The sequence below is a fragment of the Manis pentadactyla genome, chromosome 8 (genome assembly GCF_030020395.1).
Source record: "Manis pentadactyla isolate mManPen7 chromosome 8, mManPen7.hap1, whole genome shotgun sequence".
In the NCBI taxonomy this organism is placed as follows: domain Eukaryota; kingdom Metazoa; phylum Chordata; class Mammalia; order Pholidota; family Manidae; genus Manis; species Manis pentadactyla.
The window spans coordinates 94,542,787-94,570,728 of record NC_080026.1 but is presented as its reverse complement, the minus strand read 5'-3'; the positions used below and the strand labels follow the sequence as shown (position 1 = coordinate 94,570,728).

Here is a 27,942-nt window from a genome sequence, read left to right as displayed (position 1 = left end):
GTAGGAAGAAGGACCTTAAAAAGCTGCATAAGTCAAGACCTCCAGGTCGAACCCAGACCACAATGCGCGCCCCGGGCTGCGGGCGGCTGGCGCTGCCACTTCTAATCCTCGCCGCGGCCGCCCTGGCCGAAGGTGACGCCAAGGGGCTCAAGGAGGGCGAGACCCCCGGCAATTTCATGGAGGACGAGCAATGGCTGTCGTCCATCTCGCAGTACAGCGGCAAGATCAAGCACTGGAACCGCTTCCGAGACGTGAGTCGGCAGGGCTGTGAAGGCGGAGGGACCAGAAGCGGGTTTGGGGAGGAAGCTGCGGGGCAGAGACCCGGGCGCCGGGAGAGGCAGCTGCACGTCGCAGCCAGAGGCTCCCGCAGCCCAGCCCGCTAACTGCACCGAGAGTAAACAACACGCACCTACCCTGCTCCCGTCAGCGGTCGCCGTCACAGCGCGGCACCCCTTCCCCGTTTCCCCGGCCCGGAGCTGGAGGGCTTGGGACCCCCGGTACCACGCGTTCCCCGAGTGAGGAGTCGCTCTGGGCGCTCGCTTGCGACAGGGTCTCTCCCGCAGGCCGAGCGCGGAGAAGGGTGCGGGGTGCAAGGGGGTGCAGGGCAGGAGGGGCGGGGGTCCTGGCTGCGGCTGGGTCCCCGACCTGCTCCCTCTGGTTTTTTTGGTAGTGGTGGGAAAAAAGTCTGCCCCCCAGGCCTGCCCCCAGTAGGATGGATGATGCAGGCTCCACATACGGGACACTGCAGAAGGGGCAGGTCTGGGTGGGGCCGGCAGGGAAGGTAGCGTCGTAGTGCGCTTGTGCCTTCCGTGCCCACCGTGGGCTTGGGTTGGAGAGACAGGAAGGGACGGGGCTTTGAGTTGGGGTGGGGAATAAGGACTAGGAGGGGGGTCCTAGCAATCAGCATAGGCGAGATGGTGAATGGCGTGTCGGTGATGGGGGACGGGGGACGGCGGTGAAAATACTGGCGGCCGCCGGAGCCAGTCTGGGGTACACATGCAGAGCAGCGCAAGCAATGAACGGAGGCTGATTTTCCAAGACCAGCCTTGCATGGGGGAGCCGGGCCCAGAGGCTCTGATCCGGAGTAAAGGCTCCATAGCCCGGTAGACTTGAAAAGCAGAAGGGAGAGCACAGAAGTTGGGTCTGGGGGCCCTTTGCAGAAGGACGCCCGCACCCGGCTTAACCTTGGGTGGAACTTTGAGGGGTGGGGGTGGGGAGGAGGCTGCAGACAAGCGGGTGTCACTGCAGCACTTTGTTTACGGCACCTGTAGATCAGAGGGGAAACTCTGAGGCCGGGTTCCCAGAAGGGGGAGGTAGGAGTGAGGAGGGGAGGGGGAGGGCGTGGCTGGGACCCAGAGGAGGTCGGGGCGGGGGTGTAAGGGGGAGGATGGGCCCGGATGCTGCAGGCGAAGCCATCCGTGGCCCCGGAGACCTAGTGCTCTCCGCCGCCAGTTCCCAACAAGCCTCTTCTACTACCCCCACCCCGCCCTGCCGTTCTTGTTCCTCCTTATCCGTATTCCCTCATCGGACCCAGCTAGTACAACACAGACCACACCATGGCCTTTTTCATCTTCTCTTAAATTACATGCATCCAGAATTTCCTTACAAATGTGTTTAAAACACACATGCTTTCTAAGATGTTTAGTCAAATGTGGGGAAGAGGCAGAGATATGGATTTTTTTTGTTACTGTGAGACAAGTGACTGTTTCTCTCTAAAGTCAGTTAGAATTTATCAGAAGGAATCGCAGGCTGCCAGGTCCTGGGACTTGAGTGGCTTGGGCCCCAGAGTGGATGGTTTGCCCCATCCATGACTAGTCCAGCCCCGGGAGCTCCAGCGAGCATTTACTGCGGCCCTGCAGGCCCAGCACAGATTGGCTGCTGTATCCTGCTGCTGCCTGGGAAGCAGCCTGGCCACAGCAGCGAAGGGGCAGCCTCAGGCTGGTCCATCCCGAATCCATGTGTCACTGGGCCAGGCCTCCCTCTGACTCGCTGGCTGGTTGATCACAAGTGAAGGTCAGAGGGAAAAGAAATGCTTAATCAGAATGGTAAAGGTTTAAAAATGAAAGATGCTGCCCCCCCCCCTTCCTCTACCTGCTTCCATAGCCAACTCTGTGGGTGAGGATAAATGACTGACTACCTGACCTCCTGGTACAGGGCTGCCCACCTGTCTCCCTGTATTGGTGCCAACTACCTCCCCCTTGCTCACCAGAAGAAAGGCACCAGATTTGAAATCTGCAGGACCTGCCCGCATAGGATTCATGGATAGATTTAAGGCATGAATTGATTTGGGTATCTTTTTTTTTTTATAGGGCAAATTTCCTCTAAAGTCATGTTTTCACATAGCCCGGGCTGCAGGAGATGAGGGTCAGGCAGAAAAGGAGGGCAAGGAAGGCTGGGCAGGAGAATCTGGCTTGGGATCCACTGGCAGCTTCTGCAGAAAGGCAGGAGGCTGCTGGCTTGGAGCCACTGCATTGCATAACTCTAGTGATGCCACAGTGTGAATGGCGTCCCCTGGAGTTGTGCAGTGCACAGACTGCACAGGGACTCTGCCAGCACTACAGACAGTTCTCTCCCCTTCACTGTATGTAGAGGCCCACATTCCACTCTAAAGGTGGTAGGCCCTCCTGTTAGGCACAGTAGCATAGGGCTTTATATATATTTCATCAGGCTAGCTTTCTTGAAAAAAATGCTCCTTAGCTCCTCAAAGGAGAGTACCAGTTTTGTTGAACCTCTAAGGCATTGCCAGGTTGAGCCAGAACTTTGTTCATAATCACAAAAATGGTGCAGGACCTCTAGTTTGCCTCAGTACAAGAGAGGCAAGCAAGAGGAGTGGGATATTCCTGGGGAATAGGATCGAGGAATACATAGTGTGGGTGAGGGACATGTGTCAGAGAGTGGTGTTGACTGAATCGAGGGAGGGAGATGGAGGGTATCGTGTTGAACGGACCAGGCAGGTGAAGAAGAGGAAGGACGCTTGGGCCGTTGCTCCAACAGGGAATCAGTCTGAGCTGGTGAGGGGGTAGCTCAGCTTAGCCTTCTCTCTCTGAGCTCTGGGATTATAGGGAGGGCAGGATTTACCAGCAGAGTTATCCTCCCATAGTGTGGGTGCCGGGCTTTCACATCCTGTGCCTGGGTAGGTTTTGTTTACTGCCCAGTACCCTGCTGCCAGGGAAGAGGGAATTTCATGTCAGAGGAGATGGGGAAATTGTAATCTAGCTGTGCCCTACCCTGGGCAGGCCTGGGCTGTTCGGAGCCCTGTTCCCCAGTGCTACATCTGCAGATTCATTCGCTGCAGAACTGGGTGGGATTTCACTGCAGATCTTTGGAACAAAGTCTCCAGGGCCTCAGAGAAATGGGCACTTGGGAGGCGCAGTGTTCTTCCGGGCAGGTTCTGAGAGCCTGGCTGGGCAGCCCTGACTGTTCTTTTTCTTCTTGGTGCTTCTCTGCTTTGTACTCCATTCCATTAACCTTTAATGGTATTTATGAGTGTCTAGCACAGTGCTTGGCCCCAAGGAGGTACACAGTTAATATGTGTTGAATCCCTGATTGCCGGGAGTGCTTACATTTGCCAGTACCGCAAGTAAACATGTGGTATGTATTGGCTTTCATGCCTTTCAACAACCTGTGAGATATTTATCATTACTTTACAGTCCACTCTTCTATGGTTGAAGAAATAGAGGCACAGAGAAGTAACTTACGCAGGGGTCAAATAGCGACTAAGTGACAGAGCTGAGATTTGAATCCAGGCTCTCTAATCCAGCTCTGCTTTTTGGGACCTCTAGGCCTAACTTTTAGTGAAGATGGACAGGAAAAGTCTACTCTGAAGAACAAAGTCTACCCTGGCTTATGCGCTATGAGCCTCAAGGCTGCCTTGGGCAGGAGCAGCACTCCTAGGAAGGTGGGCCAAAGCCCTCAGTGTCTTCAGCAGCCTGCCACCAGCCTGTTCCCCACACCCTGGCCTAGCAACTCCAAGGCAGCTTTCCACCCAGGAGAGTCAGGAGTGCTGGGAGAGCTCTGCCCTGGGAGATGGAAGGCCTGGGTTCAGGTTCTGTCTCCACCACTGGCTGGCCACGTGATACCAGGTGCATCACATAACCTCTCTAAGCTTCAGTTTCAGGCTAGGAGACTGAGATGAATGCATAAACACGAAAGCATTTTGTTGGAGAGCTAGAAGGCATCCATTTCAGGCAATACACTCCAGCCCCCGAGAAAAACCACCAGATGGATCATCATTGCTGGGGTCAGCCCACACCATGCCTCAGTCTCCAGGAGAAAGATGTTGGTGTATGTTCAGTCACTCACTCATTCACTACAGATCTGAGCACCTCCCATGGGCCAGGGGCTTCACCATGATCCTGAGGTCGGGCCCAGGAAGTATCACCTGCTGGCTGCTTCTGATTCTCACGTTTTTATGATCACCAAGTAAGACAGTAGCAAGTTTTAGCCAAAAGAGGCTCCCTTATTACCACTCCTCCCCTCTCCTCACCCTACACACCTAAACCAGTGCAAGTGTGGGGGTGAACCACACAGATGTTTGTGGATAAGTGTGGGTGTGTGAGAAGAACCCAAAACTGGGTCAGAGGAATTCCATAATTGGGGTTTGGAGATGGGAGGGTGTGTCCTTCCCTGGCCCCCTCCACCACCCTGGTTTCAAATGCTCTCCCACACTGGGAGGGGCTGGCATCTCCCAGAGTGGTGTCCGCATGGTGAGGGACTCTTGGACACCCAGCGGGGCTCCGCACCTTGGGCTGAGAGGGAGAGAAGAGCACTCTTTGCCTGGAGAGGCTGTCATGTGCTCCTCTCATCTTCCAGGAGTCTGAAGAGGGTGGAAAGCCGATGCCACTCCCTCCCATTCCCAGAAGGTCAGACGGCTGTCTGGAGGCGGGAGGAGAGCTCTGTTCTGTCCCAAGGCCAAGGGCCCAGGGGGAGCTCTCAGCCCAGCTTCCTCATGAGAGGACAGAACTAGCTGTGTCACCTTGGGGGAGCTTAATGGGCAGACCACACAGAATCATCTACAGAGCCCTTACCATTCAATGACTCTGCACAGAGGGGACTAGAGCCTGTCAACAGCCCTTTCATTTGCAGACATGCCAGCCCACTCCACCCCTGTCACAGGCTGGGCATCAAGCTTTGGGTTTAGGGAAAGGAATTTCTTTTTGCTCCTGAGGAAGTACGTGTGACCAGATCAGGAGAGGGTATGTATTAGCCAAGAAGAAGAAACCTGAGAAAGGGGGCCTGTTGTCAACTCGGGGCCAACACCAGGCTAGGGAAGGGCATACTGCTTCTGTACATGTTTCCTTGCAGGTGTAACGGGGAAAATGCATGCCCAGACCTAGGCACTGTTAGACCACTGTGTCTAACCTTGGTGGGCAGTTGTAGGTCCAGCTACAGGCTGTGGGTTGACAAGGTTCTTGAAGTGGGACAGTCTCTATGCCCTGAGGGCTCAGCCAGTGCTAGTTACAGGGGTAGCCCCTTCTCAGGGTTGCTGCAGTATTTCCTGGTCATAAGCTCGTTTGGCCCAGGTTGCTGCTACCTTGTGGCATCACTTACACTGTGAACTTGTATCTGAAGAGTCCTCCTGCTGGTTTTTTCAGCAGGTGTTTATCACATTCCTCCTGTGGTAAGCTCCTGAGGGCAGGGTCTGGGAATAGACTGCTTTGTGTACTTTACCACCCTGTCCTCAGAGCATCACACAGGGTGTTTGCACACAGTCGGTGCTCAGTATGAACTTATGCATGGTGGAATGGGAGAGCCAGAAAGCATCTCAACTGCCCTATCCTGTGATCCCCTCTTGTGGTGGCAGCTCTGTGGGTTCAGGCAGCAGAGGGCAGAGGGACAGCTGGGGTTCTGGGCTGAGCCACACTGGTTATTTGGGGAGATCTCTTCCTCTTTCCAGACCCCAAAGGATTGGGACAGTTACAACTAGAACCCCAGCACCTTGACTCTCCAGTTGTTGGAGGTCCCTCGGGCCTCCCTGTCCTTCAGCCCCCGTGTCTGTGGGCTCAGAGGTCCACCCACCCAGCCTCAGGATGCCCACAGAGCAGTCTAATCACCCATCAGGCCTCAGGTAGAGAACAGGCTCCCCAAAGCAGGGCATCCTGCCCCCTCCTGCTCTCTTCCCTGACATCTGAGAGGAGGTCACGGCTGCACCTGGCAGGAAGGACAAGTCAGGTCTGGCCAGTATCTCACCTTTGCCTGGACGCCACTCCGGCTCCTTGCCCCATCCCTCGTCCCCTTGCCCAGGTCGGAGGACACGTGAGAGTCGGGCTTGTTCAGACTCCTTTCCACCTACTCTTAGAGCTCTCTCTCTGGAAGACCTGGGAGGCAGGACCAGGGAGCCTCAGCAGCACTAAGTACCAAGCACTGAGCCCCCACATTTTACAGATGGAGAACCAGACCCAGACGAAGGCAGGCACCTGAGAACCTGTCTCCGCTCTCAGCCAAATCCCCTCCACTGCCCCTTCACCACACGTGCCTATGTTTCCTCAGCTCCAGTCTCTGGGGGCTTCTTTGGAGATCTGGCTTTTAAATCCTGCCCTCTACCCTTGTTCCAGAAGGAAAGCCAAGGTCCTGAGGCAGTTCCAAACACAATTCCAGGCTCCTCCCTCACTCTTGTCCCCTATTCTCCATGTTTCATGGACTCCCTGGAGCAGAAACATGGGGACTGAGGGAGAGTCCTGAGATGCCCCTTGAGTAGCGGAGAGGTCAGGCCCAGGGGAATCTGGGCAGGGGGTGTTGAGGCAGGCATACCTGAGGCCAGGTAGAGCTCTTGGCATGTGGGAGTGATAAGCATATTTTTGCTCTCGAAGGAAATTCCTCTGAGTGGAGGTGGGAGGCAGAGAGTCTCCCAGATGCCTGTCTCCTTCTGTTTGTCCAGGCCTGATACAGCCTCCACTGCTCCCTCTGAGAGAAGAGCAAATATTTAATTACTGCTCCTGTTCCCATCGTCCTCTGCAGGGCGGGCACTGCCCCCTCAAGGCGCCTTTCTGCCTGGACATTTGATGGGAGTGTCAGTCGCCTGCTGAGAAGGAGCCTCGGTGGCCCCCATGTGTGGCACCTCCTCGTTCCTTTCTGGGCCCCTCACTCTGTGCTGCCCTGGCTGATGGGAGGGGCAGGAGGAGGCCCCAGCTGCAGGTCCCCCCACTCCTGGGCCTTTTCTGGTGGACTGGGATCCAGTGGAGGCCCCCTTGCTTGAGGAATGAAGCAAAAATAATGCTGGGTACAGGGTCTTTCAGAAGTTGAGAGAGGCCTGGTCTACTAACATTTTTAGAGATTCTTGATCTTTTAAAAAAGGGAGAAATGCCATAACAGGGTTACAAAAGTTGTTTATTTGAAGTCTCTTGTTGAACATCTTTTGGCCCTGTTGGTGTGCCTCTGGCTGAGGTCCTCAGTTGGAGATAGGTCAAAAGTCTCTATTTGAGGCCCTTTGTGAAATAGAGGCTCAAAAGCACCTCTTGTCCATCCTGATGTGTACCAAAGAACGTGGGCTTCAGTGGTCTTGTTTTGTGGATTTTGAACGTACAGAGCTTCACAGTTTAGTGCTGTCTCAGACATTATGGCGCTGCATCCCTCTGCAGCTTGGGGAGGAAGGCAAGGGAGTCATCCCCATTTTATGGACCAGGAAGTGGGGCAGTGGGGCCAGTGAGGGCAGGACTCTCTAGCCCACAGTTTTGCTGGCAGTCAGAGGCAAGACCAAGTGGAACCCTGTGCACCAACTCCACATTGGGGGACTCAGTCTCCAAAGAGACTTGGAGTTTTGCCCAGGTGGTTTTTAGCCTGAGAAACCAGGGCCTCGGGGGCTGTTTCTTGTTTGCTCCATTCAGTGCTGCATTCTGTCCTCCCCAACCGAAGGAGAGGCTGGGAGAGATCGGGTTAATTCAAGCTGTGAAGTGAGCGGGTGATTTGGGTACTAATTAAAATGACAGGAAGTAAACAGCGCTTGGAAACACCCAGCATGTGCCCCCTAAGCCCGGCTAGGCCTGCGCATTCCCTACCATCTCTCCCCCACCTTGGCACAATGGGCCCCATCTCCATGGCAACCAAGCTGAGCCACAGAGATCAAAGCCGAGATGGGTTAGCTCTAAACCAGCCTAACCAGGGGCTTTTGAAAGGGTTTCTGGAAAGTGCCTGGAGAAGGGGGCCCCCAGGTGTCTTCCCCAACCATCACCAATCCCTCCTTTCTGGCTGCACGACTCCTGCCTAGGGGTAGAAGCAGTGCTGGTGGTGGGAGCAACCACCTGTGGGTTGGGATTGGGCCATCTGGGCCCAGCCCCCACCTGGGACTTTGTTCATCTGCTAAAGCTTATGGGTTTGTGGAATAGTACTGAGTCCTGGTTAGGGGCACAGATCCTAGAATCACAGTCCTGGGGGTGCCAGTACTCTTCTGCTACACATGTGTGATCCTGGGTAAGTCGCTTAACCCCTCCAAACCTTGATTTTATCACCTGAGAAATGGGCATGATAATAGTGATTTTCTCTTAGGGTTGTTGTGAAGAGTAAATGAGCCAATGAATGCAAGTACTTAGCACAATGTCTCCCACATAGTAATAGCTGAAAAGATGTTAGCTGTTATTATTAGTATTTTTTAATATGTTCTAGGTGCTGGGCATAGACAGATGAATTTTACATGGTCTCTGCCCTCAGGGAACTGGCCATCCAAATAGGGCAGAAGCAATGCCATTCCTCGGGTAACTGGAGCAATAATAAACTCCCACCAGGTGCAGTTGGCCTGGAGGAAAACGACAAGGGGTGGAGTTAGGAAAGATCCCGCCTGAACAGAAGTTTTGGGACACAAACACACGTTCAGGTGGAGAAGAAGTCTGTGCAAGGTTTGGACGTGGGACTGGGGTTGCCAGGAATGGATTGAGGGAAGTGGGCTTTCTTCTGTAGGTGACAGGGACCCAGTGAGGGCTTTTGAATATAATACTTACTGTGGCTTATTCCTTTCATTAAAAAAGTAAAACATGTCATTTGCAGAAACCTTGGAAACTTGGAAGAAGGCAGAAAAATACCAAAATCCTCTGTATTCCTATCCCCCAGAGGAAATTACTGTTGGTATGAATCCTTTTAACTATTCACCTTTTAAGGTTTTTCTCAAAATGAGAGCAAACCTTATATTCAGTGATGGCTTTGAAGAGGCAGAGACATGATCAGCATTGTGTTCTAGAAAGAGTCGTGCAGCTGCAGCAGTGCGGAGGACAGGCCGGGGCAGGGAGACCGGTGAGGAGATGGCAGTAAGGGAGGCCAGGGCTGAGGGAGTAAGCGCAGAGGGCATGGCAAGGGGAGGGCAGGCGCCTGGGGGTGCTCTGGATGTGGGAGAGATAAGGACAGTCCTTGGTCTGGTCTCGTGAAATTGGAGAACGTGGTGTGATGAACCATTCAAAGGAAAGGCCTGGAGTTGGACTTCCGGATTCTGGGTTCCAGTGGGTTGGCCTGTTCCTGTGCATTGAGCATCGGCTTTGTGTGAGGTGCCTGCACAAAGAACAATTGATCTTTTTCATCCCTGAGGCCCCATGTTGGAGGTGAAGACACCAGAGAAAACAAGAGCCTTAGACGTAAGACACATAGGTGGAAGGACCTTACACCTGAGAGCGGGCACAGTGGGCTCACTCAGCTGCCGGCTTTGCTCTACCAGAGCTGGCCCACCCATGAGATTCCTGTGGGTTCTGGTGGCACTTGGGTAATGGACAGCTTAAAAAGCTCTGTGGGCTGATTCTAATGTGCAGCCATTGCGAGATCCACTTGACTCAGAGAAGGACTCAATCCTGAGAGGGGAGGTGACTTCCCAAGGATGCACAATGAGCCACATTTGGAGCTGATTCTGAGTCCGAAGTCCTCTCCGCCTCTTCTGCCACACTCTGCTCCTGTCTCAACAGCCCTCCCCCGGAAGCTGGCCTAGCTTCTCATGTCTTCTGATCCGTGGTTGTGTGCTGCCTCTCTGAGCGTCAGTTTCCTCCTTTTTAGGAGGCTGATCCTATTGGTCCTGCCTGCTTCACAGGATTGGGAGGGCAAAAAGGGAGATGGACGTATAAAAATATTTCAAGAGGACTTACTTTAAAAGCATGTAAAATACAAGCTATGGTGCACTTGTACATTCCAAAAGTTTTTCCACATTCCTGCTCTGTGCCGAGCACGACTGGGTACAGAGTGGTCATGGCTGCTTGGGCTAACCAGGTAAAACAGATGTGCTCTTCCTTTGCCTGGAAATTTGGACCTCAGTCTGTGACTGTCTCCCCTCTGGCCCCTCTGGCCTGGCTCTCGCTCCAGAGCACTGGAGATTGGCCCTTCAAATCCCCGTTTCTCAGGAAAGGACCCCATCAATCAGCAGCAGAGCCAGGACAGAAGCAGGCCTTCTGTTTCCCAGGAAGACCCTGGTGCCTTTATTGTGCCATTTCCCACAACTGCTAATGAGCCCACGTGGGTGCCATAAACAGACCCCACTGCATTGAAAGGCATTATTCACACTTGCTAACACCTCTTTTTCAGTTTATAGATGGGGCCAGCCCATACCTGGCCAAAGGGCCTCCAGGTGTGTCCCTGGGCTCTGCCCCCGTGCTGCCCACAGGGCCTCCTCAGTGCCCCTCCGCCAGGCCCCTCAAGGCAGCGCTCCTCACACTGTCACTGGTCTCTGCTCTCCCTGCCGTGGCCTCTCCTTTTGCCACTTGCAGGAAATCCTCATGTCGCCTCTCTCTGCCCATTTCCTGCTCCTCCACCATTTTCTCCACCCAAAGTCTATGGTCTCTCCTGCTAAAACAACTGTTATTTGTTGAGTGCTTTCTGGATACTCGACTCCTTGCAGATGCCATTTTTAATCTGAGTAGTCCCAGGAGATGGGTGCTGAGTCCTAAAGGCCAAGTGGCTTGCCCAAGGTGCTCTGGTAAGGGGAGCCTGGCGATAATTGTGTGACTCCAGGGCCTTCTCTCCTCTGCATCCCCTCCATCTGGCTGGATGCTCCCACCCTCCTGGGGGTGAGGGTCCTGGGACCCAGAACCATTCAGGCATCCCTCTACTGGGCCCACCACAGAGGAGACAAAGGGTATAGTTAGAACCCCACCCAGCATTTGTACACAGAAGGGGCTCAGTCCTTGACTGCTGAGTCATGGGAGGCGTCTCCCCCTCACCAGGATTGGGAGTGTTGTGGAGATAGCCCCCCTGCAGGGCTCTCAGGAAGGAGCTGGATGGTGAAAATCCTTTTCCTAGAACTCCTTCCCCACCCCACTGTCCCCTAGTATTTCCCCTACATTTTTAATCAGAACTCTTGGTCTTGACTTTTGAGAATGACGTACTTTGTACTAGGTCCCACAGCTTCTGCTTGCAGCCTGGTTGGAGGCTAAGGCAGCAGTGCAGGCCCGGAGTGTGGGAGTGAGGTGGCACTAGGGCCCTGCTGATGGCCCAGGCCCCCGCCCCACTCCCGTTCAGGTTCAGGTGGGTGTGGGGCACACAGACCTTGGTGGGTGCGGGCAGGTGACACACCAGCCATATCCCCTATCCTCTTCACAACCTCGTGCCCAGTCCCCTTCCAGGGAAGGATGGGGCAAATGGGAATATTCCAACCTCATGGAGGCCAGTCCCTACGTTTGCCCCAGCCTTGTGACCCTGGCTTCAGTCACTGGGCCACTCTCAGCCTCCATTTCTCATCTGTGGTGGAGTGCACACCAGGGGAGGACCCCACTGGCAAGAGTTGTTCCTGGGGAAGGGCTGCGCCTGGGCTGGCCTCCTTTAGCCTTAGCAAACAAGGGAAATCGTGCCTCATTTGGTCTCCTTAGACACTAGCCTAGAGGCTTGAGAGGGCTCAGGCCGCCCCTGTGGAACTGGGTGGGTACCCGAGCCAGGAGCCTGGGCTAGTCTGTGCAGTGCCCTGGGGGCTACGTGGCCAGGTTCACCAGAATGCCCTCCTGTGCCCTCCCTCCTGCCTGCTCCTGGGCCCAAGGTCTGAGCGTGTTTAGCTGCATGATGTGTGTGGACACGAGGTGTGGGCAGGGTGAAGGGATAGGGAGAGAGAGAAAGAGAGAAGAGAGAACAGTGAAATGGACAAAGAAGTACACAGACAGTGGAAGAGACAAAAAGAGGAAGGCCAAGCCCGAGGGAGGGCCTCAGCCCTTAGTTGTGATGGCTGGGGGCTGCTCCCAGAAGGGGGCTTTGTTACCTCATTTCTGGGTAAAAACCATCTGGCAGGTGATCTGTGTCAAAGTGTCCTTGTTTCGTACACCCGCTCACCATGCACTATTGTTTACACACGAGTACGTATGTACACGTGCTTAGAGATGAGGACCTGCACATATCACACTCTAGAATATGTGCCCATGGCATGCATACATGTCCTCCAGTAAACATCTGACCAGAGTATGCTCTATGTGGGTATAATGCCAGCCACCTGCTCGGCCCTGGCCCCTTTCCAGCCTTTGCTCAGGAGACTGTGCTGATAAGGGCCTGGGTCCCTGCATGTTCCTCTGATGCTTGTCAGCTTCCACGGCAGACAACGGAGGGCCCAGAGCCTTTGGGCTTTCAAAGCCCTGTGGGTGCCCTCCTTTGTGCTTGTTGCTGCCCCCATGGGGGTGCACTCTGGTGCAGGAGCCCCATGTCCTCTTCCCCAGACCCAACAGGGGTCTCGCCCCTTCCCACTCCCACCCCATACTGTGGCCTCTCCCCCCGCCCCACATCCCGCACAGCTTTGATCATTGGGTGAGCTGGACTCAGGATGAGGGGCACAGCTGCACATGGCTCCTCATGCCCCTCTCCCCACCCAGCTCCTGGAGCACCTCCAGAGGAGGCCAGCCGCTGGCCGCTTGGCACTGCTAGCCTCCAGTCCTGAGAAGTGCCCTCCCTGCCTGCCCGCTGGAGCTTCCACCAGGGGCACCTTGGGAGCTGTTTACTCATTTTCAGCAACTGCCTCCACCCCATCGGGTAAAAGCAGGGAAACCAGAATCAGCTGGGGGCTTTGTGTCCGTGAGGCAGGCTGGGCGGGGGGCTGCTCTGCATCTGGCTGCTGTGGGGCCCACAGGCCCAGGGGAGGCCTGTGAGGCTGGAGCAGGTGGGGAGCTGTCTCCTGCCTGCCTTAGGTCTTAGGTTGTAATCAGAAGAGAGGTCTGTGCTGGGCATCAGGGGACCTGGGTTCTGACATGGTGGGAAACCAGCGTCAAGTCATATTCTGTCTCTGGGTTTTTCAGCCTCTCCTGCACATGGAGGGGGCCGGGCCAGATGACCTAAGATGGCCTTTTCAGAATCCTCTGAATCTGAGGATTTGCAAATTCAAATAGTAACTGGACCATGGTAACTGAGGGAGCCACTGACACTGGGAGGGACCATGGTCTCCCTTTCCTCTCAGTGCACCATCTTAACTGTGTAGGAAAGTCAGACCTTGAGTGAAAAACAGTCCCCATGCAGCTTGGAAGAGAGGCCATTCCTCCCACCTTACTTACATGGTTGGGGAGGGGACTGCAAAGAGACAGACCATAGCAGAGGGAGAGGATGCATTTATGGGGCATCCAGGTCATGGGAGTGAGAATCACTGTTCCCTGGCAGTATGGGCCCCTCAGACATCTGTCCTCATGGTGGGGCCAGGGCTGGCCCATTGGGACCAGCTTCAGGATCTGGGGTGGAAGAATGGGGCCTCACCATCTCAAAGCCATGGGCCTGACCTCTATTGCTCCTTGGGCCAGCCCTGAGTGGGCCTGGGCCTTCACCTCTCTGTGATGAAGACACAGGAATACTGTCCTCTGTTTGGAGGCCACAGAGGTCAGAGTACCCTTGCCAATCAAAGACCAGCATGGTCAGGTGATGAAGCCTAGGGAGCCCTGGGACCCCATGGTCTGAGGGTTGGGTCTCATGCTGAAATTCCCATTTCCCTTTCTCTGCTCCTGCTCCATCTCCTGTGGCCCGCTGCTGCTTCCTGATCCCCAGGAGGTAGAGGTGAGTACCCCCCAGGGTCCCTCTGCAGCTGCCCTCTCTTCTCTTCTCCCTTGGCTCCCTTGCCCCAGCTCCTTCTCTGCAGCATCCAGCATGGGATGGGGGTAAAGTGCTTATGGAGAGGCCAGAAGGGATTCTGGACCTGGGTTTAGGGGGATGGAGATCTGAGGGAGGCACCTGGCAAGGCCTGGGTAGACAGGGGTCATCTGGGCAGCCACCAGGATGATGAAAATTGGCATGTGGAAGCAGTGGCCCAGCCCTCTCCTCGCTCGTCCCTGGAGTTGAACCTCAGCTGTAGGATATTAATTTTAGCTGTTCCCTTCTCCCTCACCCACCCTCTGGCCTTCCTAGGATGATTACATCAAGAGCTGGGAGGACAATCAACAAGGAGATGAAGGTAACATGCCGTTCCCGGTGGGGGGAAGATGACTGACCCCTATGAAGACTTGAGACCAGAGGGCAAGTCCTGACCATGGCCTTGGCGGTCTTGAGGCAACCAGGCCCTGATGGGGGTGGGACTTCTGAGCTGAGGAGCTCTGATTATCAAGGGCTCCTGGAGAGAAGGGCTTTGCAGCTCAGAAGTGGGGCTTGAGGCTCCTGGGCTCCCTGGCAGTGATCCTGTGTGCTGACCCTGTGTCCCTGCAGCCCTGGACACCACCAAGGACCCCTGCCAGAAGGTGAAGTGCAGCCGTCACAAGGTGTGCATCCCCCAGGGTTATCAGCGGGCCATGTGCATCAGCCGCAAGAAGCTGGAGCACAGGTGAGGGGTTTTGAGAGGTGGGAGCCTTCCTCAGGGAAGGGATTTGCTTGAAGAGCAAGGGCTTGACTGATCTTCTCCTATTTATTATCTATTTCTGTGGAACAACCTACCTGAAAACAGTGGCTTAAAACAACAAATGTGTGGAGGCTCGGGGATCCAGAAGTGGTTCTCTTGGATGGTTCTGGTTCAGGGTCTGTCATGAGGCCACGGTCACGATGATGCCTGGGGCCGCTTCCTCTGAAGGCTGGACGGGGGCTGGAGGAGCTCACCCACGTGGCTGTTGGCCCTGGTCGCATGGTCCTCTCCATAGAGATCCTTGCGTGTCCTCCCAACATGGCAGCTGGCTTCCCCTAAGGCCGGTCATCCAAGGGAGAGAGGGCAGGGAAGAAGCTACAGTGTCATTTATGACCTAATCTCAGAAATCATACATTATTATTCTTGTCACTTCTGTTTATTAGGAGCAAGTCATAAGTACTGCCACACTAGAGGAGGAGAATTAGATTCCAGCTTTTGAAGGGAGGAGTGTCAAAGAATCTGTGGACATATTTTAAAATCACCATACTGTAGGAGTTCAGTCACCTAAAGTGTGGGACCCAGGGAAAGGCACCTCTCTTTTGTGGACCTCGGTGTCCACATCCAGAAGACAAACAGGTTGGTCCAGGTAGTTTGCGGTTCCTTCCAACTCTGACGTGCAATGACTATAAAATATTTAAGGCTGTAGCTAGTATGGCTATGTGGGAATGCAGGACCAGGATTGCCACATCTTCCATTTTACCAAGGCCAGGAATCCAGCTTTTTATATGAACTCTTCCATTTTGTAAGTGTTGGTGAGGCACTCAGTTAAAAACAAAACCCCTTGGTGGCCAAATAAAGCGGGTCTACAGGCTAGATGGGGCCCGTGGGTCATCACTTTGTAATTTCTGATTAGGTCTGACCCCATTAGTGAGGTGTGACTCCCTTTTGCACCTTGCAGTTGGACCCAGAGTTGCTGCCTGAAGGCCCTGCTGGACTCAGTAACCCCTGGAAAGGGGAGGCTGGGTGTCTGTACCAGCCCAGTTGGTTCTCTGCGTTTGAGCTGGAGGAGGGACTGGCTGGGATGACGGGCAGGGTGGGCAGGGACAGGGGGGCAGCTGCCTCTGCCTCAGCTCACCAGGACCAGCTTCTAGTTAGAACTGGTCTCCTGCACCTTCCCTCAGTCTGTCCCTCTCTCATTTTTGCCTCCATTCCTGTGCCTCCTCCATCTTCCTCCTGTAGGATCAAGCAGCCTGCCCTGAAACTCCAGGGAAACAAAGACACCATCTGCAAGCCCTGTCACATGGCCCAGCTTGCCTCTGTCTGCGGTTCTGATGGCCACACTTACAGCTCAGTGGTGAGGAGCCCCAGCCCCAGGGTGGGTGGGGTGGGGTATACCTGAAGCCACAGGGAGCAGAGGAACGACTCAGCTGTGGCCTCCTGTGGGGCCCCCAGGGATGATGTGGGGCCAGACGCGTGCTCCGTCTGTGCGTTCATTGTGGCCAACCACAGCGGGGACACCTGGTCCCTGGGCCGGCCTCTGCCCCACCTCAGGCAGGTGCAGATAAGGGGTGGGGGCCTGGAAGAGGCAGGTGGGCAGGCAACTGCAAGTCAAGTAGGTGTGGTAAGGGCCTCATCAAATTACCAGGGACTACAGAGGAAGGAGCTCTGTTGCTCAGTTATTGGGGACTGAAGGACAGAGCTTTCCACAGGCAGACTTCCACACGGAGGGGATGGTGTTCGCTGGCAAGCCCTGCACGTCCTGGGGTAGGAGGAAATAATCCTCCAGGAGATGACCATGTGGGAGGGAACAGTGCTTGGGGAAATGAATTCCCACCTTATGGGATTTTTGTGAGGATTAAATGAGATGTTTGTGAAAGTATTTCATAAACTTTACTGTAGAAATGCAGGTGCTAATTGTGAATGCTTCTAATAGCAACAAGGAGCTGGGAGTTGCTTGTTTCTGGAGGGCACTGACTGTCAGGGCTGGGTTCTAGGGCCTAGGAAGCCTTTTGGGGTGAAATTTAAGAGCAGCCCCATGGGTGGTGATTGAAGTTGGGGAGGGGAATGAGGTCCCCTGGGAGAAGCGACGCAGAGAATAAGCAAGAGGCTGAGGGCAGAAGCTGCTTGGAGGAGGCGGGCGGAGCTATGGAGGAGGAGAGGGCTGGGCTAAGCGGGGTTTGGGCTGCAAGCTGCGGTCTGAGGGCCAGGGCGCTATCCTGCAGGGAGGTAGAGGGCATCAGGAGGCCTGGCTTCCATCCCAGCCCTGTGGCCTTGGGTGAGTCACTGGGCCTGTCTGAGCTTCCATGTTCTCTGCTGAGCAGGAGAAATACAATTCCTCCCTCACAGAGCCGCTGGGAACCGAGTGAGATAATGTAAAATGCTACAGCAACCGCTTCTCATGCTTCCCATTAGCAGTCATCCCATGGGGAGAAACCAGATATGCGGGAAAATGCCTTCAGGGCAAGGAATGGATAAGCCCCTCTCTAAAGCTGGCTTTAGCAAACAGCTGGGTGCAGTGTTTTTTAGTAAAGGCCAGGCAGTTAGCAGATGCTCGATAGCTGGTAGCTGTTTGTTATCAAGAAAGCTGAGTAGAGCCTGCGGGAGGGGACTATGGGAAGACCACTGAGGAAGGGGGCCAGCAGTCAGTTATGCAGGGACCAAGGGACTGTGGTAAGGAGGGGATAGACCATGAGGGCAAGCTGGGGTGGGTCACAGACAGCTAAACAGGGGAGGTGGGGGGGCGGGGGGCATGGGAGACAGGTGTCCTGGGGAAGATAAAGGTTCAGAGAGGGCAGGCTGGTGCAGAGTAGGGTCATGGGAGCCTTTGATTCCCTGGGTCCCCCATTCCTGGGCCTGCTGCTCCTTACCCCTGTGCACCCATGGCCTCCAGAGGGACTAGGAGGGCCCCTCCAGGCTGTTCATGGGGAAGACATGGTGTGGCTGAGGGTGCCCCCAGACCCTCCAGCTTTGGGGACCCGTGGGATGAGCCTCCCATCACCCAGGCCGCCCTTTGTTCTCATATAGTGTAAGCTGGAGCAGCAGGCATGCCTGAGCAACAAGCAGCTGACGGTGAGATGCGAGGGCCTCTGCCCCTGCCCCACAGAGCAGGCCACCACCTCCACTGATGGCAAGCCAGGTAATGAGGAGTGCCGGGCCACAGCCAGGCTGGGGCTCCTCGCTGCCAGGGCCCCCTGGGGTGCCTCTTTCAGGGCTCTGGGCTGATAAGAGAGGTTCACAGAGCAGGAAAGGAGAAATGGCAGAAAAGGGCAGGCCTGGGGCACCTGTGGGGCCGGGGGCCCATTAACATAGAGCAGGAGGGCTTGGGCCTCAGCCACAGGGAGCCTGCTCCCTGCTCTGTGTGTTTAGGGAGTGAGGGGGAGGAGGAACGTGGCTGAGGATGGTAGAGAGAGACTCCTTTCCTCCCCTTCCCTCCAGCCCCCTGGCCTTAGGGCAGCATCCCACGCTGAGATCATGCTTGCCACTTTACACCTTCTTCACCCTCTACCCCCTTTCCCTGTTCTGCTGACTGTAGAGACCTGCACGGGTCAGGACCTGGCTGACCTGGGGGATCGGCTGCGGGACTGGTTCCAGCTCCTTCATGAGAACTCCAAGCAGAACGGCTCGGCCAGCAGTGGAGCCAGCCTCGCTGGTGGTATGGGAGCTGGTTGCTCTGCCTGGGGGCAGGGAGGGTGATGGGGAGGCAGGTGTGCACTGGGGCAGCCTGCCTTGTGCTCCCTCCGGCCAGACTCTGAGCCCCTAAAAGAGCCTAATAGGAGCTTCAGCCAGAGCTAATAGGAAGCACTTCTTAAAATGGGTGGAAGGAGCTTAAATCTGAAATGGTAGCCGAGGGAAGGTAAGGAATTATTTTCCCAGAAGGGTTTCAATACAGGGTTTTGAATAGTTTAGGTGCAGTCCTATATAGAGGCAGAGGGATGAGACTCCAGCCATTCTCCCCCTCTGGTTAGATTCTGAGCTTCTCTGACCCTGAACGAGGGCTAGGGTTGATGGACAGGTGGATGGATGGATGGACAGATGGATGGAGCGGAGTTTGCCTTGGGCATGCCCAAACCTTCGTCTTCTCCCCAGGGCTGGATAAGAGCCTAGGGCCCAGCTGCAAGGACTCCATCGGCTGGATGTTCTCCAAGCTGGACACCAGTGCCGACCTTTTCCTGGACCAGATGGAGCTGGCCGCCATCAACCTGGACAAGTATGAGGTCTGCATCCGCCCCTTCTTCAACTCCTGCGACACCTACAAGGACGGCCGGGTCTCCACTGCTGAGTGGTGCTTCTGCTTCTGGAGGGAAAGTGAGTGTGGCCCCCTTGCCAGGACCCCCAGTCCCTGTGCAGGCTCTGCCCCTCACTCCAGGCTCTCTTTGGGTATTGGAGTGGCTCCCTCTTGGCCCCCTCCCCAGGCCCAGAACTTTTCTAGTGCATCTGCTTCCTTCACGCTCCCAGGGCCTCATCTCTTGGAATGCAGGGAAGCCAGCTCTTTAACTCCCTTCCTTGGCAGACTCGGAGGTGGATCTAGATTTTGCAGGTCCGTGAAGCCTATGTATTTTTGGAGGCCTTCTTAAAGAAAGGGTATTAAAAACGATAAATGCAAAATTTCTAGGGCTCCTCAGAGGGCCATAGAAGGAGCTAAGGGGTCCTAAAGCTGCAGCTGTATCAGCTTCTCAATGATTCTACTTCTGGGCTTGCCTCATATTATTTGTTCCAAATATGTGATGATGTAGGTGATCATTAGCCTTAGAGATATGGCATCATTTTGCCAGCTTTCAATATCCTGAACCAGAGCTGGACATGTACTTAGAGATGATCTAGGCCAAGTGGCAACCATCATTGATGGGGAAACTGAAGTTCCGAGGGGTCAGCTGACCTGTGTGGCACAGAGGTGGGGTAGGCCACTGGGGCTCTGCTGCTGGCGTTCTGCTTGGTTCCCACTGTGGTCGTGTGGCAGAAGCAGTACAGCATCCTGCTGCTGAGGCTTCTGCTAGGATTCCACCACAGGCGGGTTTGGGACCCTGGGCAAGTCACTGACTCTCTCGAGCTCAGGTTCTCCGTCTGAACTGGGAGGTAACAAGGCTTACCTTGGAGATTGTCGTGAGGATGAACTGAAAAAGTCTGGGTGCAGAGCACTGTGTGAACCACAAATCCCTTCACCAATGTAAGGGATTTTGATCAGTCTTATTGCCTCTGAGTGCCCAGCTTTCCCGTTCCCTGCATGACTCCAGCACTTTGACTTTCCTGGCCTCTGAAGCTCATTCTGTCTATTTTGTACAGCAGTTTCTTGGATAGGAGACTGGAACTGATCTCATTTTGCAAGCAGCCAGGCCTCTAGCTGGGAAGGGCTGGGGACTTTTCAATGTCACAGATGAATGAGATTTGGCTTCCAGTTATTTTCAGGCCTCCAGCTGACATTCCCTCTAGCCTCTCACCCTGAGGAATCTGTGTTCCACCTTCTCTTCTGAATCCTGTTTACTCAGCCTAGGGGTCCTCAACACCCTCAAAGAACCCTGGGCTTCTTGAGGGACCTCAGCCCATCCCACAGCCATGGAATGGTCTCCTGCAGTTGGAACCTGTGAATTTTTATCTGGCAGAGCCCCTGTGTCAGTTTTGGGGACCATAGAGGGATCAGTGTGTCCCAGCACCATCACTGTGGGGCGGCCCCATATCAGAGCCTAGGTATTCCCATCTTGCAGAGCTCCTGGCCTGGGTTCCTAAGCCTTCGGGGAGCTCAGTGAATTGTAACAGCACCACAGGACAGTCCCCATCAGAAACCGCTTCTCTCTTCACAGAGCCACCCTGCCTGGCAGAGCTGGAGCGAATCCAGATCCAGGAGGCTGCCAAGAAGAAGCCAGGTGAGGGGCTGGGTTGGACTCAGAAGAGGAGGAAGGGGAGTGGTGCCTTGGGTTCCCCTGAGGCCCAGAGGCTCCAACCGCTGGGCATTAGGAAGACACTGAGCCCAGAGGAGTCCCTGGCCTAGGAAATAGGAGTGTAGTAGGGCAGGGTTTCCAACCAGCCCCTCAGTAAGCATGATTTAGGCCCTAATTTTGTGCCCATGCATGATGGGGCTGGAGGTTGGGATAAAGAAGGTTCCTAGAACTACCCTCTATTCAGTGCAGTTCAGCAAAGGTGGGTGCAAAGCTCAAGTGAGGCCCCTGCACAGGGGATGCTCCAGTGTTCTGCAAATACAGAGTCCTGGGCTGGCTCAGAACTGATGGGCGAGACAGGCTCGGCCCTGGTCTCAGAAAGCACACAGGCTCCCTGGGGAAACACAGCACACAAACTGACACACCGAAAAGGCAGGACTGTCAGTTGTGACTTGCGTGTGTATGGTGCTGAAAGAGAGGTTAAGTGGATGCAAGAGCCTGGGGGTCAGCAAGGGCCTTTCTGGGAAGCTGGTGTTCAAGAGGAGACCTGAGGGATGAGAATGAGCCAGCCAAGTACAGAGCTGGGGCAGGAAAAAGCTCAAGGTTCTTGGGGAACAGGAAGAGAGGACCCATGTGGCTGGAGCATGGTGGGTGAGGAGATGGGTCCGAGGGACAGATCACATGGGGCTCATAGCTCCTTGAATGCAGCCTGGCATCTGACTGGGCTGATGAGATCAGCACACATGAAACCAAATACCCAAATTCTGCAGCCTCCTTGCAGGGCCATGCTGACTGAGAGCCCTGTGGCTGTTCGGGGCCGGCATTAGGGCCACTTCTGGCAGGAATCCTGATCTTCCCTCCTGGAAGCAGTCCTCTCTGTAGTCCCCAGGCATGCTTGCTGGGCTTGGAGGGCACCCATCCTGTGGTGCCTGCTGTTGTTATTTCTATCTCACCTGTCCACCAGGTGGGCACAGTATGTATCTTTGGGTCCCCAGAATGTTGATCTCAGAAGATGTCTGTTGGACAGCAGAACAGCAGTTCTGGGACCTGAAGGGAAGTGGGTGGGCCCTGAAGGCAGGTCAGAGCCAGAGGGGCAGAGAGAAATCTGGACATTGCCAGGCCAGAGGGGCGGCTATAGAATTGAGGGTGTCATGCACGATGTCAGACTGACTGTCCTACAAGATGTGGGCCATGGAGTCAGGGAACCACGGAGGCATATGGGAGCCATCATGGGAGCCTAAGCAGGTCACCTAGGGAGACAGGTTTTCCCATCTACAGTCATCAAGTTGGAAGGAACTCTGGTGCCAGCTCTGGCTCATTGGATGGTTGGTACCTGGCTGCACTCTGGTGCCCCAGGTTCCAGAGAGCCCACACCTCAGGGACCCCACTCTGACCCTGCTGGGTCCCGCCCCACTCAGGAGTCTTCATCCCAAGCTGCGACGAGGACGGTTACTACCGGAAGGTGCAGTGTGACCAGAGCCGCGGCGACTGCTGGTGCGCGGACCAGCTGGGCCTGGAGCTGACCGGCACCCGCATGCGTGGGAGCCCCGACTGCGGTAAGGGCTGGGCCACACAGGGGCTTCGGGATGGCATGGGGGGTGTCTGAGCTGCGCCCAGGGGGCTTGGGGGTGGCCAGCTCCGTGTGGCGGGATCCCCTGCTAGCGGGAAGGAGAGGTGGCCAGCAGCATCCTAACGGCCTCTTGGCTTGTTCACCTCACAGATGACCTCGTGGGCTTCTCAGGGGACTTTGGGAGTGGCGTTGGCTGGGAGGATGAGGAAGAGAAGGAGCCAGAAGAAGCAGGCGAGGAGGCTGAGGAGGAGGAGGGCGAGGCAGGCGAGGCGGACGACGGAGGCTACATCTGGTAGACGGCACGCGGGGAGCTGTGGCTGCCAGGGTGCTGCCGGCTGGGGGAGGCGGGCCAGCAGAGACCTGGATGGAAGCAGGCAGCTTATGAATGGATCTGGAAAATATATTTAGAAGGACCCTGGCTCCAGTGAAGAGGGCTGGATGTGTAAGTGTGCATGGCTTGCGTGTGGCATGTAGAGCTGGGATGTGTGTGTGTGTGGCATGCACTGACAAATGTGTCCCTGGTCCACACTGCTCTTGGCAGAATGAGTCACCCAAAGGCCCTTTCAGCTTCCTTGTAGTTTTTTTTTTTTTCCATTTGTTGTCGGTTTTAAAATACACACATACAGATATATTGAAAATTGATGAAATTGAGATGCCCCCTAGCCATGTCCCCTAACCCCATCCAGGCCCACCTTGACATCCTGGGATTCCATGTCCTGATTTGTTACCCACCGCCCAACCAGTCCTCCCTTCTCCTGCCTCTAACTGCCCTCTTCCCTCCTACTTCTGGGTCAAGCTCAGGCCTGTGGGCTTGTCCCCAGTGCAGAGGGGAGGGAGAGCAGGGAGCCATCTGTTGGCTGGGGGTCCTTCTGGAGCTGGGTGGATTGGGTTGTGGTACCCCCAAGCAGCCTCAGAGTTGATGGGCCAGGACATGCATCACCCCAAGCCCTTTCCCCTTGCTGGGCCCTACAGTACTAGAGAGATTCTCCCAACCCAAGCCAGTGTGACCAGAGGTGGCCGAGAAGGAGCTGGGGGTGGCAGCTGGGGGCAGGGGAGGGACAGCCTTGCCAAGCTGCCTGGGGTAGAGTTGGATGAAGACGGGCCTGACTGGTCAGGGAGAGTGCCTTTACACATCTGGGTAGACCTTTAAGGAGCAGAGATGTGGAAGCACTGACTGCCAAACCCCGAGCGGCCCAGCCCTTTTCTGTGGGTCTCAGGTTGGCACCTGGTCTGGGCCATTCCCTTGGAGGCAGTGGGCAGTAATCATGTAGGTTAGCTCTGCCTGGCCTGTGGAGTGCTGCCCCTGCCCTGCCCGCCTTGCTGTGTCCCCTGGTCCAGTCCAGGTAGTAGGTGGAGAGCTTGGGTCTTGGCCAGGGGGAGTGTGTACCTCCTCTCTGACTCCTTAACCAGGGCTTGCCTCCCATCCAGACCAAGAGAAAGCGTTGTCCCCGAGACCCTGTGAAGGGGGAGCTGGGGAAAGCTACAGCCTTCCTGCGCTCAGAGACCACGACTTTTCTCCATTCCTCTTCCTCAGACCGAGGCACCCATGGGGCCGTTTCCAGCCCCACTCCTCTCTGCCCCTGGGGACAGAGGATCCCCTAGGGCTGCTCTAGTGGAGGGACTTCTCTAAGCTCTAAGTGTTCGGGAATTGTGAGCAGTCAGAGGGTACAGAGCTGGGGCAACCAGATTCTGACTCCACACCTTGCTCTTCCCCCAAACTCCTTACCGGATGGGAGCCAGGATGAATGAGAAGTTACCCCATGTTTTTTTTTTTCCTGTTTGTTTGTTTATTTTTTTTCTAATCCTGCCAGTTCTCCCTATTGAAGCAAATTCCTTAACACCTTTGGTGAAGAATGTCTTACCAGGACTTGGGCCTCTGATGCCCTTCAGTGCATGGTGAGCGCAGTGTGAGTATATGCATGTGTGTGTGTGAGTATATGCATGTGTGTGTGTGCGTGCGTGCGCTTGTGTGTGAGCCTGGAGGCCGTCCCTGGAGGCCTGAGGTTCCAGGAGGGGCAACTGTGTGCTAGTGGGGGGCCCATGTGGCAAGGTTCCCTGGGCGAGGCTCCCCCCGGCTCTCCCTGCTTCTGCAGCATCTGCTGCATCTGAAGAAGCTCACCCAGTCCACCCCTTTACTCCACCCTGGAATCAGCATCTTCCAAGTCCTGGCTTGGGGGAAACAGTGAAACTCCAGTTAGCCCTAGGAACCGCTTCGCATTCTGCAGCACAGTTCTGGCCATGATGAGGTCGCGCTGTCCTGTCTCCCCATGCCCTTCCCGTCCTCCCACCTCTGCCGTCTCCCCTGCGCTCCATGCTCAGTTCAGGGAAATGCCGTTTCACGTCGGTCTTCTGCTCTCAGAGCAGCCTCTCTGCTCACTCCGAGCTACTTGAAACTTCCTGCTCTCGCTAGGATTGGAGTCTGTCTGTCTCTGCCTTCTGCCCCAGCTCAGACTTCTGGAACTGGCCTGGGGGCAGCTGTTGACGCTGGGGCTTTCTGGGATGGGGAGGGGGCAGAGAGGAAGGCACACCCCTCTCCTCTCACTGGTGCCCTCCCCTCCTGGGGCACATGTGCCGTCTCTGTGTCTCTGGGTCTTCTGGTTGTGCACGTTTTTATGACTTGTAAATATGTTGTGGAAAGAAAGCAAAAGGCGCTGAACTAGCCCCTGGTGGGACTCCAGGGTCCAGCCCTGCCCTGTCTCTGCAGCGCCCCCACTGCTTTTCACACACCCCTCAGAAATGAGGCCCCGCAAGCTAGACAGACAAAGCAGCTTATTCCCAGTGGGCTAAGGGCTTCCTTCCCGTTGGACAAGCGGTGGGTTTCCTCATGGCGCGGGTGCAGGGCAGACCTTCCTCGGCATTTCAGACTCATGCCCTTGAGCAGCTGTCTGCCGCCTGGCCTCCCACGTCCCTCTGCTCTCTGTCCTGTCCCACTGGCTTAGGCGGGCAGCGGAATTAGGGCTTTGTTGAAAAGAACTCAACCAAACTTTAAAAGCACAGTTTCTCGCTTGGCCCCGGGGCTGCCCTTGGTCACCCCAGGCCTCCTTTGCCAGGGGTGCTGGAAGAGGCAGTGTGTCTACGAGGGGGAAGCTTAGAGTTGGCGAGAACAAATGTGCCTTGAGAGACCACGCGGAGAGAGAGCTCTAGGGTGAGGGGGAAGGAGGTGTGGTGTGGATGAGAGTGTGGCGGGGCCTCGTGGCCGCCGCCTCCTGTCCCGCTGGGGCTGTGGCCACCTGTGGTCAGGGCTCACACGTCCTTCCTCATGCCAGCCTGCCCGATGTGCGTGGGCAGGCCGCTCACTCAGCCTTGCATGAGCTCCGTCCTCTGAGTGGGCGGGGCCATTGGGATGACACGGGCACCTCCTTTTCACCAAAGCGTCCCCCTCAGCCCCTGGGGCGAACGAATGGCTCATCTGCCGACACCTGGCACCATCGAGAGGCTGTGGGCTGGCAGGGGTCAACGGGAAGAGACACTGGGGGTGCAATGGGAGACTGGAGACATCTCGAGGAACTCCCAGGCAGAGCAAAGCTGCTTTACAGCCTGAAGCCTACTTAAACTGTGTTATGTGCAATAACTGAGCTTAGAGTTAAGAATTGTGTTCAAGTGCTTGGATTTCCGTCTGTATATTTAAGTGCTGAAATCGTATCTCTCAGTAATTTTAGATGTCTTTCAAAAAATCGAAAAACAAAGTGTTAGACCATGTATGTGCATTGATGGGCACTCAAGTGTCCCCATGTATCACCCCACCCTCTCCCTTTCCCTGTGTCCCTGGCCCCTCACCCCCAGCCCCACCTCCACTTGGGGACCCTGCCCCGTGTTGTCTTTATCTGCCTATTACTCAGCCTAAGGAAACAAGTACACTCCACACATGCATAAAGGAAATAAAATGTTATTTTTAAGAACACGGAAAATAAAAACTTTATAAACACCACCCATGGCAATACTCTGATCATTCTTCTCCATGTCATTTTTCACAAAATGGTACTAACAGATGAGGTCCCAGAGGACAGACTTGTGGCCAGCACACTCCTCTTACTCACCTTCATACACAAGACCCTGGAGACGGCAGGGCTGGGAGGAGGGGAGGAGGGGAGGACCAGGTGGAACTTAGAAATATAGTTGGTATTATTGTTAAGTATATATGCAATCTGTATTGGTATATGTACCAATAAATACATCTGTACCACAAAGTAGAGGTCAAGCACTATGCCTTGCTTTTTAAACTTATCCTATTATGAACCTTTCCCATGTTATTAAAATTATTTGAAGGCATGACTTCAATGATTGCAAAGTATTCCACAATATGGATGTACTGTAATTAATTTAACCATTTTCCTGCTTTTGGACATTTAGTATATTGTTTTCAATTTCTTGATACTCTCAACTCTAGCCCTAGAAGTTGTTAACCATAACCTCGAGCAAGTCATCTGCTAGATGGAGAGAACTCATTCCACAAGGATCGCATACCCTGTGGGAGCACTTTTTGAAGAGTGAAAGCCCTGCATACATGTCTACTTCTGTCCCCCTTGGCAGCCCATAGCCAGGGCAGGCTCTACCTGCTTGGCTAGAATGGATCCTGAGGAAGGGGAACTGCGTCCTGGGGGTGGGAGGCCATGTGGGGTGGTTTTCTGTGGTTCATTGTTTCTCTTGGCTACCTGCAAGTTCAGACCTGGAGGCTCAGTAGTCTTCCTGGAAGGTGAGCAGGGATGTGCCTTGCCATGGAGCTGCCCCCAGCACACACGATGGAGAAAGTGGGTGGAGATAGGACAGAGATCCCTGGGGTGCATTCACTGGGTGCTTGTGGTTTTGGGATTAGAGGAGCAATGGGGTGGGGCTGGGCTTGAGGTTGGACTCAGTGGAAGCATCAGCCTATGAGGTAGGTACTATTATGCCCATTTTGCAGATGAGGAAACTGAGTCTCAGGTTCAATAACTTGACCAATGATTTACAGCTAGTGAGGGGCAAAGCCTGGATTCTTTTCCTATCTGCCATCTGTCAGTCACAAAGTGGGCTGCCCTCAGTGTCCAGTGTCTATCACCTGCACAGCATATATTCAGGAAGCCTTCCTGGAGGAGTGTGTGTTCAGCTAGGCCCCCTAGACAGGTAGGAATGATCTATTGGCTCAATTTTGGCTGCACATTAGAATCATTTGGGGAAGCCTAGGGCCCCAGGTCAGAGCTTCTGATGTCTTTGTTTTGGGTTGGGGCATGGCTGTGGGCATATTTTATGAAGTTCCCAGGTAGTGCTAGTGCAGCCAGATGTGTGCTACTATGCTAAGCAGATGGAAGCAGGGCATGTCTCTCAGGTGAGGATAGGATGTGCAAGAGAACAGGGCAGGAATAAACCTGTAAGGAGCCAGGACTGGGCCCTCATCCCTGGGTGCAGGCTGCGCGAGGCCTGCAGAGGGCTTCCTTTTATTGTTTCATCCAACATCTGGTCGACCACTAAGTCATGCCTGGGTCCTGGTCATTGAGGAGCCTGTGGCCTGCAGAGGGCGGCTGTGTCCACCCTGTGGGAGCCCTGAGTATCCTCGACCTTCAGGGAAATGTTGGTGTGCCCTGCTGGATGGTCAACATTTGTTCAGATGATGGGGAGATGGGGCCAGGGAGGGCCTTCACTTCTGGAACAATGTGTCCGTTGTCACCATGTCCCAGCAACCTGGGTTCCTGGGCCGGCAGCAAAGACAGCATTGTCGGCACAGACCCATATGCTGCCGGCCATTCAAGATGCGCGGGTACCACACGCTCCCCCACATGTGCTCCTCTCCAGCACTCACCCTCCCGCACTGGGGACACCTCCTCACCCTGGCACCTTGTCTTTCCTCA

The 27,942-nt window shown here is 55.0% G+C and overlaps 1 protein-coding gene across 1 annotated transcript; it reads left to right on the top strand.

Moving 5' to 3' along the window:
• The first annotated feature begins 62 nt into the window (after positions 1-62).
• Positions 63-26,048, top strand: SPOCK2 (SPARC (osteonectin), cwcv and kazal like domains proteoglycan 2). Its single transcript, XM_036928687.2, has 11 exons — positions 63-251; positions 13,900-13,908; positions 14,257-14,302; positions 14,551-14,665; positions 15,920-16,034; positions 17,705-17,816; positions 18,213-18,332; positions 18,767-18,985; positions 20,476-20,538; positions 21,969-22,106; positions 22,271-26,048. The coding sequence occupies exons 1-11, from the start codon at positions 63-65 to the stop codon at positions 22,414-22,416; spliced, it is 1,272 nt and encodes a 423-aa protein (XP_036784582.1). The 3' UTR covers positions 22,417-26,048.
• Positions 26,049-27,942: the final 1,894 nt, after the last annotated feature.